Source organism: Pleurodeles waltl, chromosome 3_1 (assembly GCF_031143425.1).
Source record: "Pleurodeles waltl isolate 20211129_DDA chromosome 3_1, aPleWal1.hap1.20221129, whole genome shotgun sequence".
Taxonomy (NCBI): Eukaryota; Metazoa; Chordata; class Amphibia; order Caudata; family Salamandridae; genus Pleurodeles; species Pleurodeles waltl.
In genome coordinates, this window is record NC_090440.1 from 1581129738 (window position 1) to 1581143875 (window position 14138).

General features: G+C 44.2%; 1 protein-coding gene across 6 annotated transcripts in view; it reads right to left on the minus strand.

Moving 5' to 3' along the window:
* The window catches only part of FMNL2 (formin like 2), a 469979-nt gene that overhangs the window by 25959 nt on the left and 429882 nt on the right, over nt 1–14138 (minus strand). For all 6 annotated transcript variants that reach the window (XR_011201574.1, XM_069225173.1, XM_069225177.1 and 3 more), the window contains exon 23: nt 12705–12806. Coding sequence is in view for 5 of the 6 variants with exons in the window: in XM_069225173.1 (XP_069081274.1) it covers nt 12705–12806 (102 nt within the window). In the remaining variant the exon portion in view is untranslated. The remainder of the gene's footprint in view (nt 1–12704; nt 12807–14138) is intronic.

Genomic DNA, 14138 nt, shown 5'->3' on the forward strand with positions numbered 1-14138 from the left:
TCCTAGAAAACTGTTTGTAAAGGAAACAGAGTTGCTTTCTTTTCCTATTTGGCTTTGTCTTTTCAATGTAGTACGTTACTGCCCGTCTTGCTCTTTCAGCATGATTCTTTGGGTTTTGACAGAAACTTGGTATTTTTATACGTTGGTTTGTGTGGAACTGTGAAATCACATTTGGTAAGAACTGAGAATAAGTTCTCAAAAGAATCCTGTCTTTGAAAATATGGTTCTTGTAATATGAGTGCATGCAATTTGCTTACCCTGTGTAAGGATGTTATGGCTAAAAGAAAGGCAGTTTTTAGAGTGAGCATTTGTAAAGTTGCTTTGTGAAAAGGTTCAAAGGGGCTCTTTACTAACTGTGTAAGAACCACATTTAAGTTCAAATAGGGAGCTGGTACCTTCTTTGCTGGGAAGATCTTATTTGCTCCTTCCAAAAACCTTTTTACTAATGGTGCTGTGAAAAACCTTTTCCCTATGTGTCCCTTTGTATATGCCACTATAGCTGCTAAATGTACTTTTAGGGAAGCATAATTCAGTTTGCATTCTAGAAGATGTCTTAAATATTTTAACACTGTATTTTCCCTTTTATTTTTTCTCAGTAGTCCTTGTTTATAACACCATAGTGAGTATTTCTTCCATTTAGCTCTGTAGCACTTTCAAGTCCCTGGTTTCCTTGCTTCTCTAAGGATAGCCATTGTTTTTTCTTGCAACTTTAGATGTCCGAACTCTAAGTGTTTAGGAGCAATGCTACCAGGTTTAAAGATTCTGGCTCTGGATGTAGAACCCTTCCTTTTTCCAATAACAGTAGGTCTGGTTTCTTTTGTAGTTTTAGAATGTTTCTTGGTGCCAATTTATCAGCTCTGAGAACCATGTCTGTCTTGCCCATTGTGGTGAAATTAGACTTAATATTATCTTGCATTTTCTGTTCACCCTGTGTATCAGAGCTTTTGGGGGAAAAACGTATGGAAATCTCCCTAACCATTTTATCGACAGTGCATTCGGCATGGATTGGTGCTATGGTCGTCTGATGTGAAGCTTTGGCACTTTGCATTCTAAGATGATGCAATTAGACCTATCTCTGAAGTTCCCCATCCCTAAAAGATTCTTTGAAGCACTGTTTGGTTGATTTCCTATTCGTGGGATCATGAAGCTTGTCTGCTCAATCTGTCCGCCTTGAGATTGTTCTTTCCCTGGCAGATGTTCTGCTAATAGATCCATTTTCCTTTGGATTGTCCATTTCTAAGTTTCTTGCACTTATTTGGATAGAGGCAGGGATTGTTTTCCCACCTGTTTGTTGATATAAAACATGGTAGTTATATTACTCATTTGGATCAATATTGACCTTCCCCAAGGCTCTTTCTGAAATGCTTTTAAGGCTAGGAACACTGTTTTTAGTTCAAAGAAGTTGATATGATATCACTTCCTTTAACGTCATTTTGAATTTTTGTGTTTTTATACATTTGTTTATAAACCTCAGTTCTAGAATAGGTCTTAGAGATCCATCTACTTTTGGGATTAGGAAATAAATTGAGTAGTTTCCTTTGTTGAATGCTATTTTTGAAACCAGTACTATAGCATCTTTCTCTAGTAACTCCTCTACCTCCCTCAGAGGTCTGGATATTTCCTCCTTTGAAAGAGCTCTCCATTTGGTCTTTTGGATGGAGATGTTCCTACAAGTTCGATGCAATATCCAAATTGTATTACGTTGAGAATCCATTTGTGTGATCTGATCTTCCTCCACTTCTTAACACAATTTTAATTCTTCCTCCTACTGGTGTTTTGTGTAGAAGATGATGTTTTCTGTTTTTCTCCCTCACCGATGTTGATCCAGGTTGTGTTGGAAGTACTGGAGAGTCACTTATTTGAGGAAATTTGTAGGAGGCAGGCCTGGCTTATAGTGGGTACCTGATGGTACTTACACCTTGTGCCAGGTCCAGTTATCCCTTATTAGTAGATTAGTAATGTTCTAGCAGCTTAGGCTGATAGAGGTAGCTATAGTTGAGCAGCTTAGGCTGAACTAGGAGACATGCAAAGCTCCTACTATACCACTTATATCATATAGCACTATATCATACGAATCACAATACTCAGTGTTGCTAAAAATAAAGGTACTTAATTTTAGTGACAATGTGCCAAAAATATCTCAGAGGATATACTCCCTTAGGAGGTAAGTAAAATACACAACATATACACACAAACCAAAAGCAGGTAAGTAAACAGTTAGAAAAGTAGTGCAAACACTGTAGAATACAATAGGATGCAATAGGCCTAGGGGCAACACAAACCACATACTAAGAAAGTGGAATGCGAACCACTTAGGGACCCCAGGCCAAGTGTAGTGTGTAGAGGGTCGCTGGGAGTGTAAGAAAACACTAAGGGTGTCCAAGATACCCCAACCCAAGACCCTGAAAAGTAGGAGTAAAGTGACCCTACTTCCCCTGAAACACACTAAAGTCGTGACAGGAGATTCTGCAAAGATCACAACTGACTGCAAAGCACTGAAGACGGATTCCTGGACCTGAGGACCTGTAAAGGAAGGGGACCAAGCCCAAGAGTCACAAAAGTGTCTGGGGGGGCAGGAGCCCACTAAACCCCAGATGAAGGTGCAAAATGGCTTCCTCTGGGTGGAAGAAGCTGAAGATTCTACAACAACGGAAGGTGCCAGGAAATTCTCCTTTGCACCGAAAATGTCCCACGGAATGCTGGAGGATGCAGAGTTGTTTCTTTGGAGAAAGACCGCAAACAAGCCTTGCTAGCTGCAAAGGTCATGGTTGAAGAAAAATGGTGCTGCCTGGGCCCAGGAAGGACCAGGAGGTCGCCACTTGGAAGAGGAGACAGAGGGGGCCCTCAGCAACACAAAGAGCCCACGCACAAGAAGACAGCACCCGCAGAAGTACTTGAAAACGGGTTCAAGAAAACTGAGCACGGCGGTCATCTCAACACTACAAAAGAGGGTCCCACGAAGCCAGTGGTCAACTCAGCGAGTTGAGCAATGCAGGACAGAGTGCTGGGGACCTGGGCTAGGCTGTGCACGAAGGATCCCTTGCAAAAGTGCACAGAAGCCCTAGAAGCTGCAGTTCACGCAGTATAAAGGATTACTGGCTGGCGAGGGGAGACAAGGACTTACCTCCTCCAAATTTGGACAGATTGACCACTGGACTTTCGGGATCACTTGGATCCACCACCTGTGTTCCTGGGACCACGCTCGTAATGATGAGAGGGGACCCAGAGGACCGGTGAAGCTAAAGTTTGGTGCCTGCGTTAGCAGGGGGAAGATTCTGTCGACCCCCGGGAGATTTCTTCTTGGCTTCCAGTGCAGGGTGAAGGCAGACAGTCCCCAGAGCATCCACCACCAGGAAACAGTCAAGAAAGCCAGCAGGATTAGGTGCTACAATGTCACTGGTACTCTTCTTGCTACTTTGTTGCAGTTTTGCAGGCGTCCTGGATCGGTTTGCGGTCAATCCTTGGCAGAAGTCGAAGGGGGAGATGCCCACTGGAAAGACCCTAAATAGCCCTCAGAGGAGGATTGGCTACCTAGTCAGGTAAGCACCTATCAGGAGCGGTCTCTGACGCCGCCTGCTGGCACTGGCCACTCAGAGGCCTCCATTGTGCCCTCACACCTCTGGATTCAAGATGGCAGAGGTCTGGGACACACTGGAAGAGCTCTGGGCACCACCCTTGAGGTGGTGATGGACTGGGCAGTGGTCACTCCCCTTTCCTTTGTCCAGTTTCGTGCCAGAGCAGGGACTGGGGGTTCCCTGAACTGGTGTAGACTGGTTTATGCAAGGAGGACACCATCTGTGCCCTTCAAAGCATTTCCAGAGGCTGGGAGAGGCTACTCCTCCCCAGCCCTTAACACCTATTTCCAAAGGGAGAGGGTGTAACACCCTCTCTCAGAGGAAATCTTTTGTTCTGCCTTCCTGGGAATGGGCTGCCCAGACCCCAGGAGGGTAGAACCCGGTCTGTGGGTTGGCAGCAGCGTTTGCTGCAGAGAAAACCCCAGAGAGATGGTTTGGCAGTACCCGGGGTCTATGGTGGAGCCCCGGGGATGCATGGGATTGGCACCCCAATACCAGATTTGGTATGGGGGGACAACTCCATGATCTTAGACATCTTACATGGGCATATTCGGAGTTACCATTGTGAAGCTACATATAGGTATTGACCTATATGTAGTGCATGCGTGTTATGGTGTCCCCGCACTCACAAAGTCTGGGGAAATTGCCCTGAACTATGTGGGGACACCTTGACTAGTGCCAGGGTGCCCTCACACTTAGTAACTTTGTACCTAACCTTCACCAAGTGAGGGTTAGACATATAGGTGGCTTTTAAGTTACTTAAGTGCAGTGTAAAATGGCTGTGAAATAACGTGGACGTTATTTCACTTAGGCTGCAGTGGCAGGCCTGTGTAAGATTTGTCTGCGCTCCCTATGGGTGGCAAAAGAAATGCTGCAGCCGATAGGGATCTCCTGGAACCCCAATACCCTGGGTACCTAGGTACCATATACTAGGGAATTATAAGGGTGCTCCAGTGTGCCAATTAGAATTGGTAAAAATGGTCACTAGCCTATAGTGACAATTTTAAAAGCAGAGAGAGCATAAGTGTAAGGAAATGCCTCCTTGGCATGGTTGCCCCCTGACTTTTTGCCTTTGCTGATGCTATGTTTACAATTGAAAGTGTGCTGAGGCCTGCTAACCAGGCCCCAGCACCAGTGTTCTTTCCCTAACCTGTACTTTTGTATCCACAATTGGCAGACCCTGGCATCCAGATAAGTCCCTTGTAACTGGTACTTCTAGTACCAAGGGCCCTGATGCCAAGGAAGGTCTCTAAGGGCTGCAGCATGTCTTATGCCACCCTGGAGACCTCTCACTCAGCACAGACACACTGCTTGCCAGCTTGTGTGTGCTAGTGAGGACAAAACGAGTAAGTCGACATGGCACTCCCCTCAGGGTGCCATGCCAGCCTCTCACTGCCTATGCAGTATAGGTAAGACACCCCTCTAGCAGGCCTTACAGCCCTAAGGCAGGGTGCACTATACCATAGGTGAGGGTACCAGTGCATGAGCATGGTACCCCTACAGTGTCTAAACAAAACCTTAGACATTGTAAGTGCAGGGTAGCCATAAGAGTATATGGTCTGGGAGTCTGTCAAACACGAACTCCACAGCACCATAATGGCTACACTGAAAACTGGGAAGTTTGGTATCAAACTTCTCAGCACAATAAATGCACACTGATGCCAGTGTACATTTTATTGTAAAATACACCACAGAGGGCACCTTAGAGGTGCCCCCTGAAACTTAACCGACTGTCTGTGTGGGCTGACTAGTTCCAGCAGCCTGCCACACCAGAGACATGTTGCTGGCCCCATGGGGAGAGTGCCTTTGTCACTCTGAGGCCAGTAACAAAGCCTGCACTGGGTGGAGATGCTAACACCTCCCCCAGGCAGGAGCTGTGACACCTGGCGGTGAGCCTCAAAGGCTCACCCCTTTGTCACAGCCCAGCAGGGCACTCCAGCTTAGTGGAGTTGCCCGCCCCCTCCGGCCACGGCCCCCACTTTTGGCGGCAAGGCTGGAGGGAACAAAGAAAGCAACAAGGAGGAGTCACTGGCCAGTCAGGACAGCCCCTAAGGTGTCCTGAGCTGAAGTGACTCTAACTTTTAGAAATCCTCCATCTTGCAGATGGAGGATTCCCCCAATAGGGTTAGGATTGTGACCCCCTCCCCTTGGGAGGAGGCACAAAGAGGGTGTACCCACCCTCAGGGCTAGTAGCCATTGGCTACTAACCCCCCAGACCTAAACACGCCCTTAAATTTAGTATTTAAGGGCTACCCTGAACCCTAGAAAATCAGATTCCTGCAAACTACAAGAAGAAGGACTGCCTAGCTGAAAACCCCTGCAGAGGAAGACCAGAAGACGACAACTGCCTTGGCTCCAGAAACTCACCGGCCTGTCTCCTGCCTTCCAAAGATCCTGCTCCAGCGACGCCTTCCAAAGGGACCAGCGACCTCGACATCCTCTGAGGACTGCCCCTGCTTCGAAAAGACAAGAAACTCCCGAGGACAGCGGACCTGCTCCAAGAAAGGCTGCAACTTTGTTTCCAGCAGCCCTGAAAGAACCCTGCAAGCTCCCCGCAAGAAGCGTGAGACTTGCAACACTGCACCCGGCGACCCCGACTCGGCTGGTGGAGATCCAACACCTCAGGAGGGACCCCAGGACTACTCTGATACTGTGAGTACCAAAACCTGTCCCCCCTGAGCCCCCACAGCGCCGCCTGCAGAGGGAATCCCGAGGCTTCCCCTGACTGCGACTCTTTGAATCCAAAGTCCCGACGCCTGGGAGAGACCCTGCACCCGCAGCCCCCAGGACCTGAAGGACCGGACTTTCACTGGAGAAGTGACCCCCAGGAGTCCCTCTCCCTTGCCCAAGTGGAGGTTTCCCCGAGGAATCCCCCCCTTGCCTGCCTGCAGCGCTGAAGAGATCCCGAGATCTCTCATAGACTAACATTGCGAACCCGACGCCTGTTTCTACACTGCACCCGGCCGCCCCCGCGCTGCTGAGGGTGAAATTTCTGTGTGGGCTTGTGTCCCCCCCGGTGCCCTACAAAACCCCCCTGGTCTGCCCTCCGAAGACGTGGGTACTTACCTGCAAGCAGACCGGAACCGGGGCACCCCCTTCTCTCCATTCTAGCCTATGTGTTTTGGGCACCACTTTGAACTCTGCACCTGACCGGCCCTGAGCTGCTGGTGTGGTGACTTTGGGGTTGCTCTGAACCCCCAACGGTGGGCTACCTTGGACCAAGAACTGAACCCTGTAAGTGTCTTACTTACCTGGTAAAACTAACAAAAACTTACCTCCCCCAGGAACTGTGAAAATTGCACTGTGTCCACTTTTAAAACAGCTATTTGTCAATAACTTGACAAGTATACATGCAATTTTTATGATTTAAAGTTCCTAAAGTACTTACCTGCAATACCTTTCGAATGAGATATTACATGTAGAATTTGAACCTGTGGTTCTTAAAATAAACTAAGAAAAGATATTTTTCTATACAAAAACCTATTGGCTGGATTTGTCTCTGAGTGTGTGTACCTCATTTATTGTCTATGTGTATGTACAACAAGTGCTTAACACTACTCCTTGGATAAGCCTACTGCTCGACCACACTACCACAAAATAGAGCATTAGTATTATCTCTTTTTACCACTATTTTACCTCTAAGGGGAACCCTTGGACTCTGTGCATATAATTCCTTACTTTGAAATAGCACATACAGAGCCAACTTCCTACAATAAGCACTGAGGTTCTGGTTAGCAGAGCCTCAGTGACACAGTTAGTCACTACACAGGGACACACATTCAGGCCACAAACTATGAGCACTGGAGTCCTGGCTAGCGGGATCCCAGTGAGACAGGCAAAAACAAACTGACATACAAGTAAAATTGGGGGTAACATGCCAGGCAAGATGGTACTTTCCTACAAAATTGCCCTGCCCTCTTTGTGGAAGTCCTCTTCCACATGTCTGGCCCCAAAAGATCTGTCTAACCTGATTGTACTGCCAACTTTGCTGCGGTTGGGTAGACTGACTGCTTCCCTGGTATGACTGATGGGAAGTGCTTGATTTGAAAATACCCCTTGCTGCAGGTTTTCTTCAAAGTAATGTCCCCCTTTGCAAGCTCCCTCTGAACTAGAGCACTCCCATGGACTTGGCAGTCTCAATATCCTTTTTCAATTGGTTTAGTGTTCCACTGCACTCCCAAATAACTGTTCGACATTGAGTGGGGCAATGTTCGCCTGTACTTCTAGTTTGAACCCCAAAATTCTAAGTCATGAGAGGCGACTAAGTGTTTTAGCCATCATCATCTGTCTGCAGTATGTGTCAGCCTCATCTAGTGCAGACTTTAAGCAAGTGTTAACAATGTTGTTGCTCTTTTCTGCCAAGTGTGCTGCTCTTTTCTGGTATTGTTCTGGTAGATGCTTTATTAAATATCTCATCCTATTTTTGGTAAGCATAGCAGTTTAGAAAAGAGTTTGCATTTGCAAAGTGCCATTGATTTGCTGTGATTCTCTCGAATTTTTGGCCCATGAGATCCATTTGTTTGCTCTCCTTGTCTGGAGGAGGACCAGAAGTTGACAGGATGTTGGCTCTTTTCCTGGCTGTAGCTATAATAATAATAATAGAAGCAGCTGGCGCAGAACCCCTATATATGTTGGATGTTTTGATGAGAACTTATATTTCTTTTCTGCCCTCGGAGTGACGCTCTGCATGTGGCCGGTTCCTTGAAGGCCTCCCTTTCCTGGTGTAGAACACTTCGGGAGCATGGGCAGATACTGACTCCTAGATTGTATGGGTAAAAGAGTCTCTAAAAGAAACATGATTGTGACTTTGCCTCCTCTAATGGAACACCATATTATCTATTGCCTTTTTATTACCTGATTGTAGATGCCTATGTCATCTGGTGGTGATGGTTTGGAAGGGTAACAATCTATCCCTACTTCGTTTGAAGTCCTGACAATGGGCCTCTGAGTAGTCAGAACCCTCTGAGCCCTGATACAGACTTGTTAGTTGTTTCTCTTCCTCTTCATAAAAGAGCCCTTCTTCTTCTTCTTCTTCTTGTGGCTCTGGGGTTAACAGAGACTTGATTTCTTTGATGCTTAACTCTCCCTGCTCTTTCCGTATTGAGGATACTTTTTAAATTCTAAATTCCTTTAGACTTTCGTCAAATTCTTGAGCACAAAGCCTTCTTTTCATCTTCTCTATCTCAGCCGCCCATTGTTCGGCGGTCAAGATTCATGGCAATCTTCCTCTTCGGTGTTGAAGAGTCTTTCTTCGACAGATCGGTCGTTGAACTTCGATGCTCCGAACGTGACCTAACATGCTTGGGCATCGAAACCTCTTTTTCCTGTACGTCTCTTGGAGACTTTGATTTTCAGGGTTTTTCCACCTGTGGTTTCCCGGTCACAGGTTCTGAGGGGTTCCTTGCCTTAGGTTGCAGCATCGGTCTTTGTTTTCTTAAATGCTGAGGCTCCCTTTAGTGCTCTCAAGACAGAGTTGGATGGTCCTCTTTCCTTGTGTCTACGTGAGTCTTTGACCCCCTGAGGTTCTATGTTGACCACTTCCAAGTCGACCTCTTCTGCTTCCCCTTCTGCTCATTTGGCAACGTTCTCCTCCTCGTCATTCTCCTGACTCAAATCTCAAAGAGAAGGGGGTGTATGCTGTTCTTGCATGATAAGATAGGCTATCTTTTGCCTCTCTCTTATCCTCAGTGCCTTTGCTGTGAATGCGGTGCAGGCACTGAAGTCCTTGCTTCGATGGTCTACTGATGAGCAGAGGCTGCAGAATGGATGATTGTCCTTCTGAGAGTCCTTGTGGTGCCAATTTTTGCAGAACTGGAAATTCGTGTTCAGCTTTAAGCCGCCCAGGAATCCCCCTGCATGGGCACTCTACAGAAAAAACTTAAAGGAAACGTCCTCTTTTTCTCGGGAGTCTCTTGTCTGGATACTTTGGTGTTCCACTGTACCTTTCTTAAACTTTCTGCAAAGAGTTGGGAGCACCTTTGGCAAGCACCCGGACCCAACGGTGGAAAAAAAGAATCTGAAAATGGCGACCAAAGGTGGGAGCTTCCTGAGGAAGCACAACAATGTCACAAGGGACACCAAACTGAAGTACGTCAATGCCCATCAACAAAAAAAACACAAAACTAAAGGAAGGACAAAAAAAATGTTAAGAGATAATTCCAAACCCAACCACTAGATTGCAGAATAATGCACAGCATGTGAATCCAGAAAAGATTCACGGTGCAAAACCTTATTTTTTTGTTCTCATTTAAGTCTGTCCTAAGTACCTAATGATATGATACATAATCAAAACTATTACTCAGTTTTTAATAAGTCTATGTAGTAACTGTAACTATTTGACACCCGGCTCTCCAAATAAAAAAATATTATAAGTAAGAATAAAAAAAGAAAGGAGCCCATGTGACAGGTGCTGCTTTTAAAAAATCTTTCCTATTAAGGAACACATTGGGGGAAGCACTCCCTGGCGACCACCAACACTATCCCCAAAGGGCAATCCGTTCTATTGAGACAGTGCTCTCTTTGTGAATCAGTCACTATCAAAACTCAGGGGATGGGAACTGATAAATGGTTTGCAATTGCGGGTGCAGACCACTGATCTATTCCACTGTCAACCCCAAAAAGGATTAAGATGCCTCTTTCATGCTTCCTCCCATTTGTGATACATAAAGGATCACAAAAGCTGTAGAAGTCAGAAAAGCCTTTATGATTCATAAAACGGCTTTGATACATTTTTAAAAGGTGTTTTGCAGTCGTAAACCTTGTGTTTTTGTGACTCGACTTTGCAGTTGGAAAACATCTTTGCAAATGAGGCCCAATTAATGCTATTTATCTTTTACATTCTGTTACTTTCATCACGCCAGGAACCACAGAATTAGGTCCTGAGGCACTTTCCTTGCTGCATCGTACAGTGGATCAGAAAAAAATGCATGAAGCCTAAAACAAAATGCCTCTCATTGGGCTGCCTTTAAAAGACTTATTCCTGTAACCAACATTTAATTTTTTTTAAACCAGGCATAGTTTAACTTAATTCATATTTGTCTGGTAACCATGGCACACGTTATATGCACGATAGTTCATATTATTTCACAAATTGGCTTTGCACAACAATTACAAAAATCTGTTGATGGAGCAAACAACATTTTTAAAGAGAGGCTAATAGAAATGGTAGCCACTATCCACATCTACTTAAATTAAAAATAAGTAAAAAAAGAAACAGACGGAGACTTGACCACGATTTCAAGGCAGTTTTCCCCTTTGTGCTTTTTACAAATCCATCCTTCCCAAAACATTTCAACTTCATCAAACCTTTAAATGTCTTTGTTTCAACATTTAACTATTACATTTCCTTTGTATTTCAGAAAACTGTTGACAGCGGCCTCCACTGGCACAGGCAGTCTTGGTTTTTGTCAAGCTTTCTGTTCAGAAAAACTCTGGTATTTCAAATACATGTATTAAGGATCTCTATATGTTTACGTTGCCTTTGAGCAGGTGGAATTTGTAATTCTTAAATGTTCACGAATTGGAGATAGAAAGGAAATACTCTAGGAGGTCATGTGTTATAATGAGAAAAGGTAAACTTTATTGATGATCAGAGAAAATCTAGAATCTCTGCTAACAGGGCCCTATTTGGCTGTAGAGAATTACCTTGCTAAACCCTGAAGCATGGGGAAAGGAGAGAAAGGAGGGGGCGGGGAAGAGCGAGATGGACAACCATCTCTTGTCCCTTTATGTGCGCTTAGTACGAAGGTCACATTGTCTCTTTTGTGGTGTCTTGTAAATAACAGCACAGGGTTGAAGGTTAGGAAAGAAGACAAGCCAACCCTGCAAATGTTGTTGGATCACAAAAATCCGGGCAAATGAAATGCTTGTGATAAAAGTCCTGCCCTATTACTGCTGATTAGCCGTACCTACCCTATCTATGTAGAATATTCCTGGAATAGGTGGTCCAACCAACCAGTGTAATGGTGGGATGACATCCAGATCAGAGTGCATCTCATGGAATAGAACTAAACCAAGCGCAAGTGGAGTGTGTTAAGCGGCACTTGGGCCTGCATAACCCATATCATACGTCCAGGACCACAACACACTGCTTACATCTGGAAAAGACTGAGATTGTCAGATGGCTCAGACGAAACCCAGTATGACGCAGAAACCCCAGATAATCATTTGCCTACAGACACGAGCTCAGTAAGGTTTCATAAGGCATAGGAATGGCCTAACAGTGACCGCCATAAATGAAGGGCTTTTTGTAGGAGTTGTGGTTTAGGTGGAGTCTGGTACGCAGTTTGTTATACTTTTGTTGTTGGAAACTGCCATTAGGAGGTCTTGTACTATTCCCTACAGAAATAATGGATTATAATTTGCACACACTTATTGTGTTCATTCGTGAATGCTTCACCAATAGCAAACTTTGTTTTCTTTGCTGTAAGACGGTGGTACTGCCATGTGTTAGAGTATATGTAATAGTACACCCGTATCTCTCTCTCTCTCACACACACACACGTGCACACTTATTATTAAACCCCACAACAACTGCATGCTTCATTCAGAAGTAAGGTGAAGGGAGGTTGTGAACATACTAATAGGTAATATATTCACTCGTTTGCAACAAGGGGAAAGGCGAGGGAAGAAGTTATTGGTGACCTCCTTAATAACTTAACATTGACCTGCCAAAAGTTAGCACATGTTCATTTTCAATGGTAACTTCACAGGTTCTCTTTCGTTGATTCTTGGAGTACCTAGTCCACTGCAGTTTTCATGTGTGTTCACTGAGACAAAGGCCCTTCTGCATTTGCTGCAATGCACCTCACTTTGCACAAAAATGTATCTGGACATCCACTGTTCGACAGGTTCCTGCAGCGGAATATGGTTCCCAGCATAACTATGTACTTAGCAAATGGTTGCAAATATATGCTACTTTATAAAAGCAAAGAACATCACACCAAGACTTAGTACAAGCAACAGAGGAAGGTTGTTTCAACTGATGCATCATGACCAGGTAAATAACTACCAGTCTTCATGGGTTCAGCCACAAACACAAAACATAACAAATGCAAAGAAAATATACGGATGCATAGGCTGAGTTCTCAAATACTTTGAAATGTGGTGAAGATTAATGTTTTTGTTTACCTTGTACGCTTTCACAAATCGAACAAACACAGGGAAGAATACTGATGGCGGAGTGGTCTTTGGATTTTCACCAAAATATTTCACTGCATCGTCAAAGGCATCCTATAAAACAACAAATCTACAATTAGTGTCTGTCTTTAGAGAATCATAAGAAATTAAGTTTTCCCAAAAAGAAAAAAACTTTTTTGAATTGGTTGCTTACTTTTAATCTTTAGAAAGTAGTGGTAAGTGTAATTAGGCAATAATGTCCATTTCTCCATCCTAAGTATGAGCTTGGTTTTCCATTTTTGTATCGACTGCCTGTATTACACATGTTGTGCTTTCATACGTGTTCTAGATGTACAGCATCTCTCTCTATGCTTCTCATCAGCCTTTATTGGTGAAAAGGAGGCTTGAGATATGCCACCTTTAACCATTTCGTGGCAGCAAGCACGGAGGATGATGTTCAGCATGTAGTGCACCTTTTGTTTTTATTAAGATTTCTCCACAAAACAACTCAAACATTGTTAGGGAACACTTACAATTAATTACAAATCTTTTAAAACTTGTATAAGTTGACATCCTCCTTTGGTTATTTTTTCCCTTTATGTGTGTAGCTGCTAAATTGTTATTTCGTTACTGGTTGTCTTGTCTTGTAAAGTGACCTTAGCTTCATGTACAGATAAGCACTAACTTCTAATCCAAACTATCTAGTTCAAAAGATTGCTTCAGACATTTTTTCCTTGAGCTCGAAGTCTTGGACAAGAAAGTAGAAAGTGTGTCAAATCTTCAATTCTGCTAAGAAACTGTCTTTTCTACCACCATGCACGGTTCCAGATAACTACTCTTATAGGGATTTGATTGAATCTTGTCATCAAAGGCCCTTGTAGAGTGTTGGGAGACTATAAACGGAAAAAGAAAGACTATTCAAATGGGTATTTTATGAATACTGAATTGTTCACGCTTTATGACTCTGCATCTTGAAATTGCAATTTAATTGATTTTATTCCATAAAAGTTCAAATCCAGTTCCTATGTGATCGTACTATTCCATTTCCAAAGGCTGCCCGCCATTCTGTGTTTACATCCTATCACATATAACATATACACTGCTTCATCGGTGCTAGCTCTATGCATCTTAACATAGTAACTCATCAGGCTAATATTAGCCATCAGAGACCTAATCCAAATCTCAATCCAGACTGAACGGGTCTTGAAAGGCAGGCAAAACATCAAAGGGTGCATAATGTCAGGGTTAAAGAAGATAAGGGGAACAGACATTCATCCCAACAAAAATACAGAAAAAACCTCGATGTTATGATCATGGATAACTTAACCATCAAAAGTAGGGTATTGATTCTCAACCCAGAGAAGTGACGTGGTTCGGTGAGTTGGAGAGGGTGGTGAGGTGTGTGGAGGAGTGTGATTAAGAGACTGTGTGTGTAAAAGCAAGACA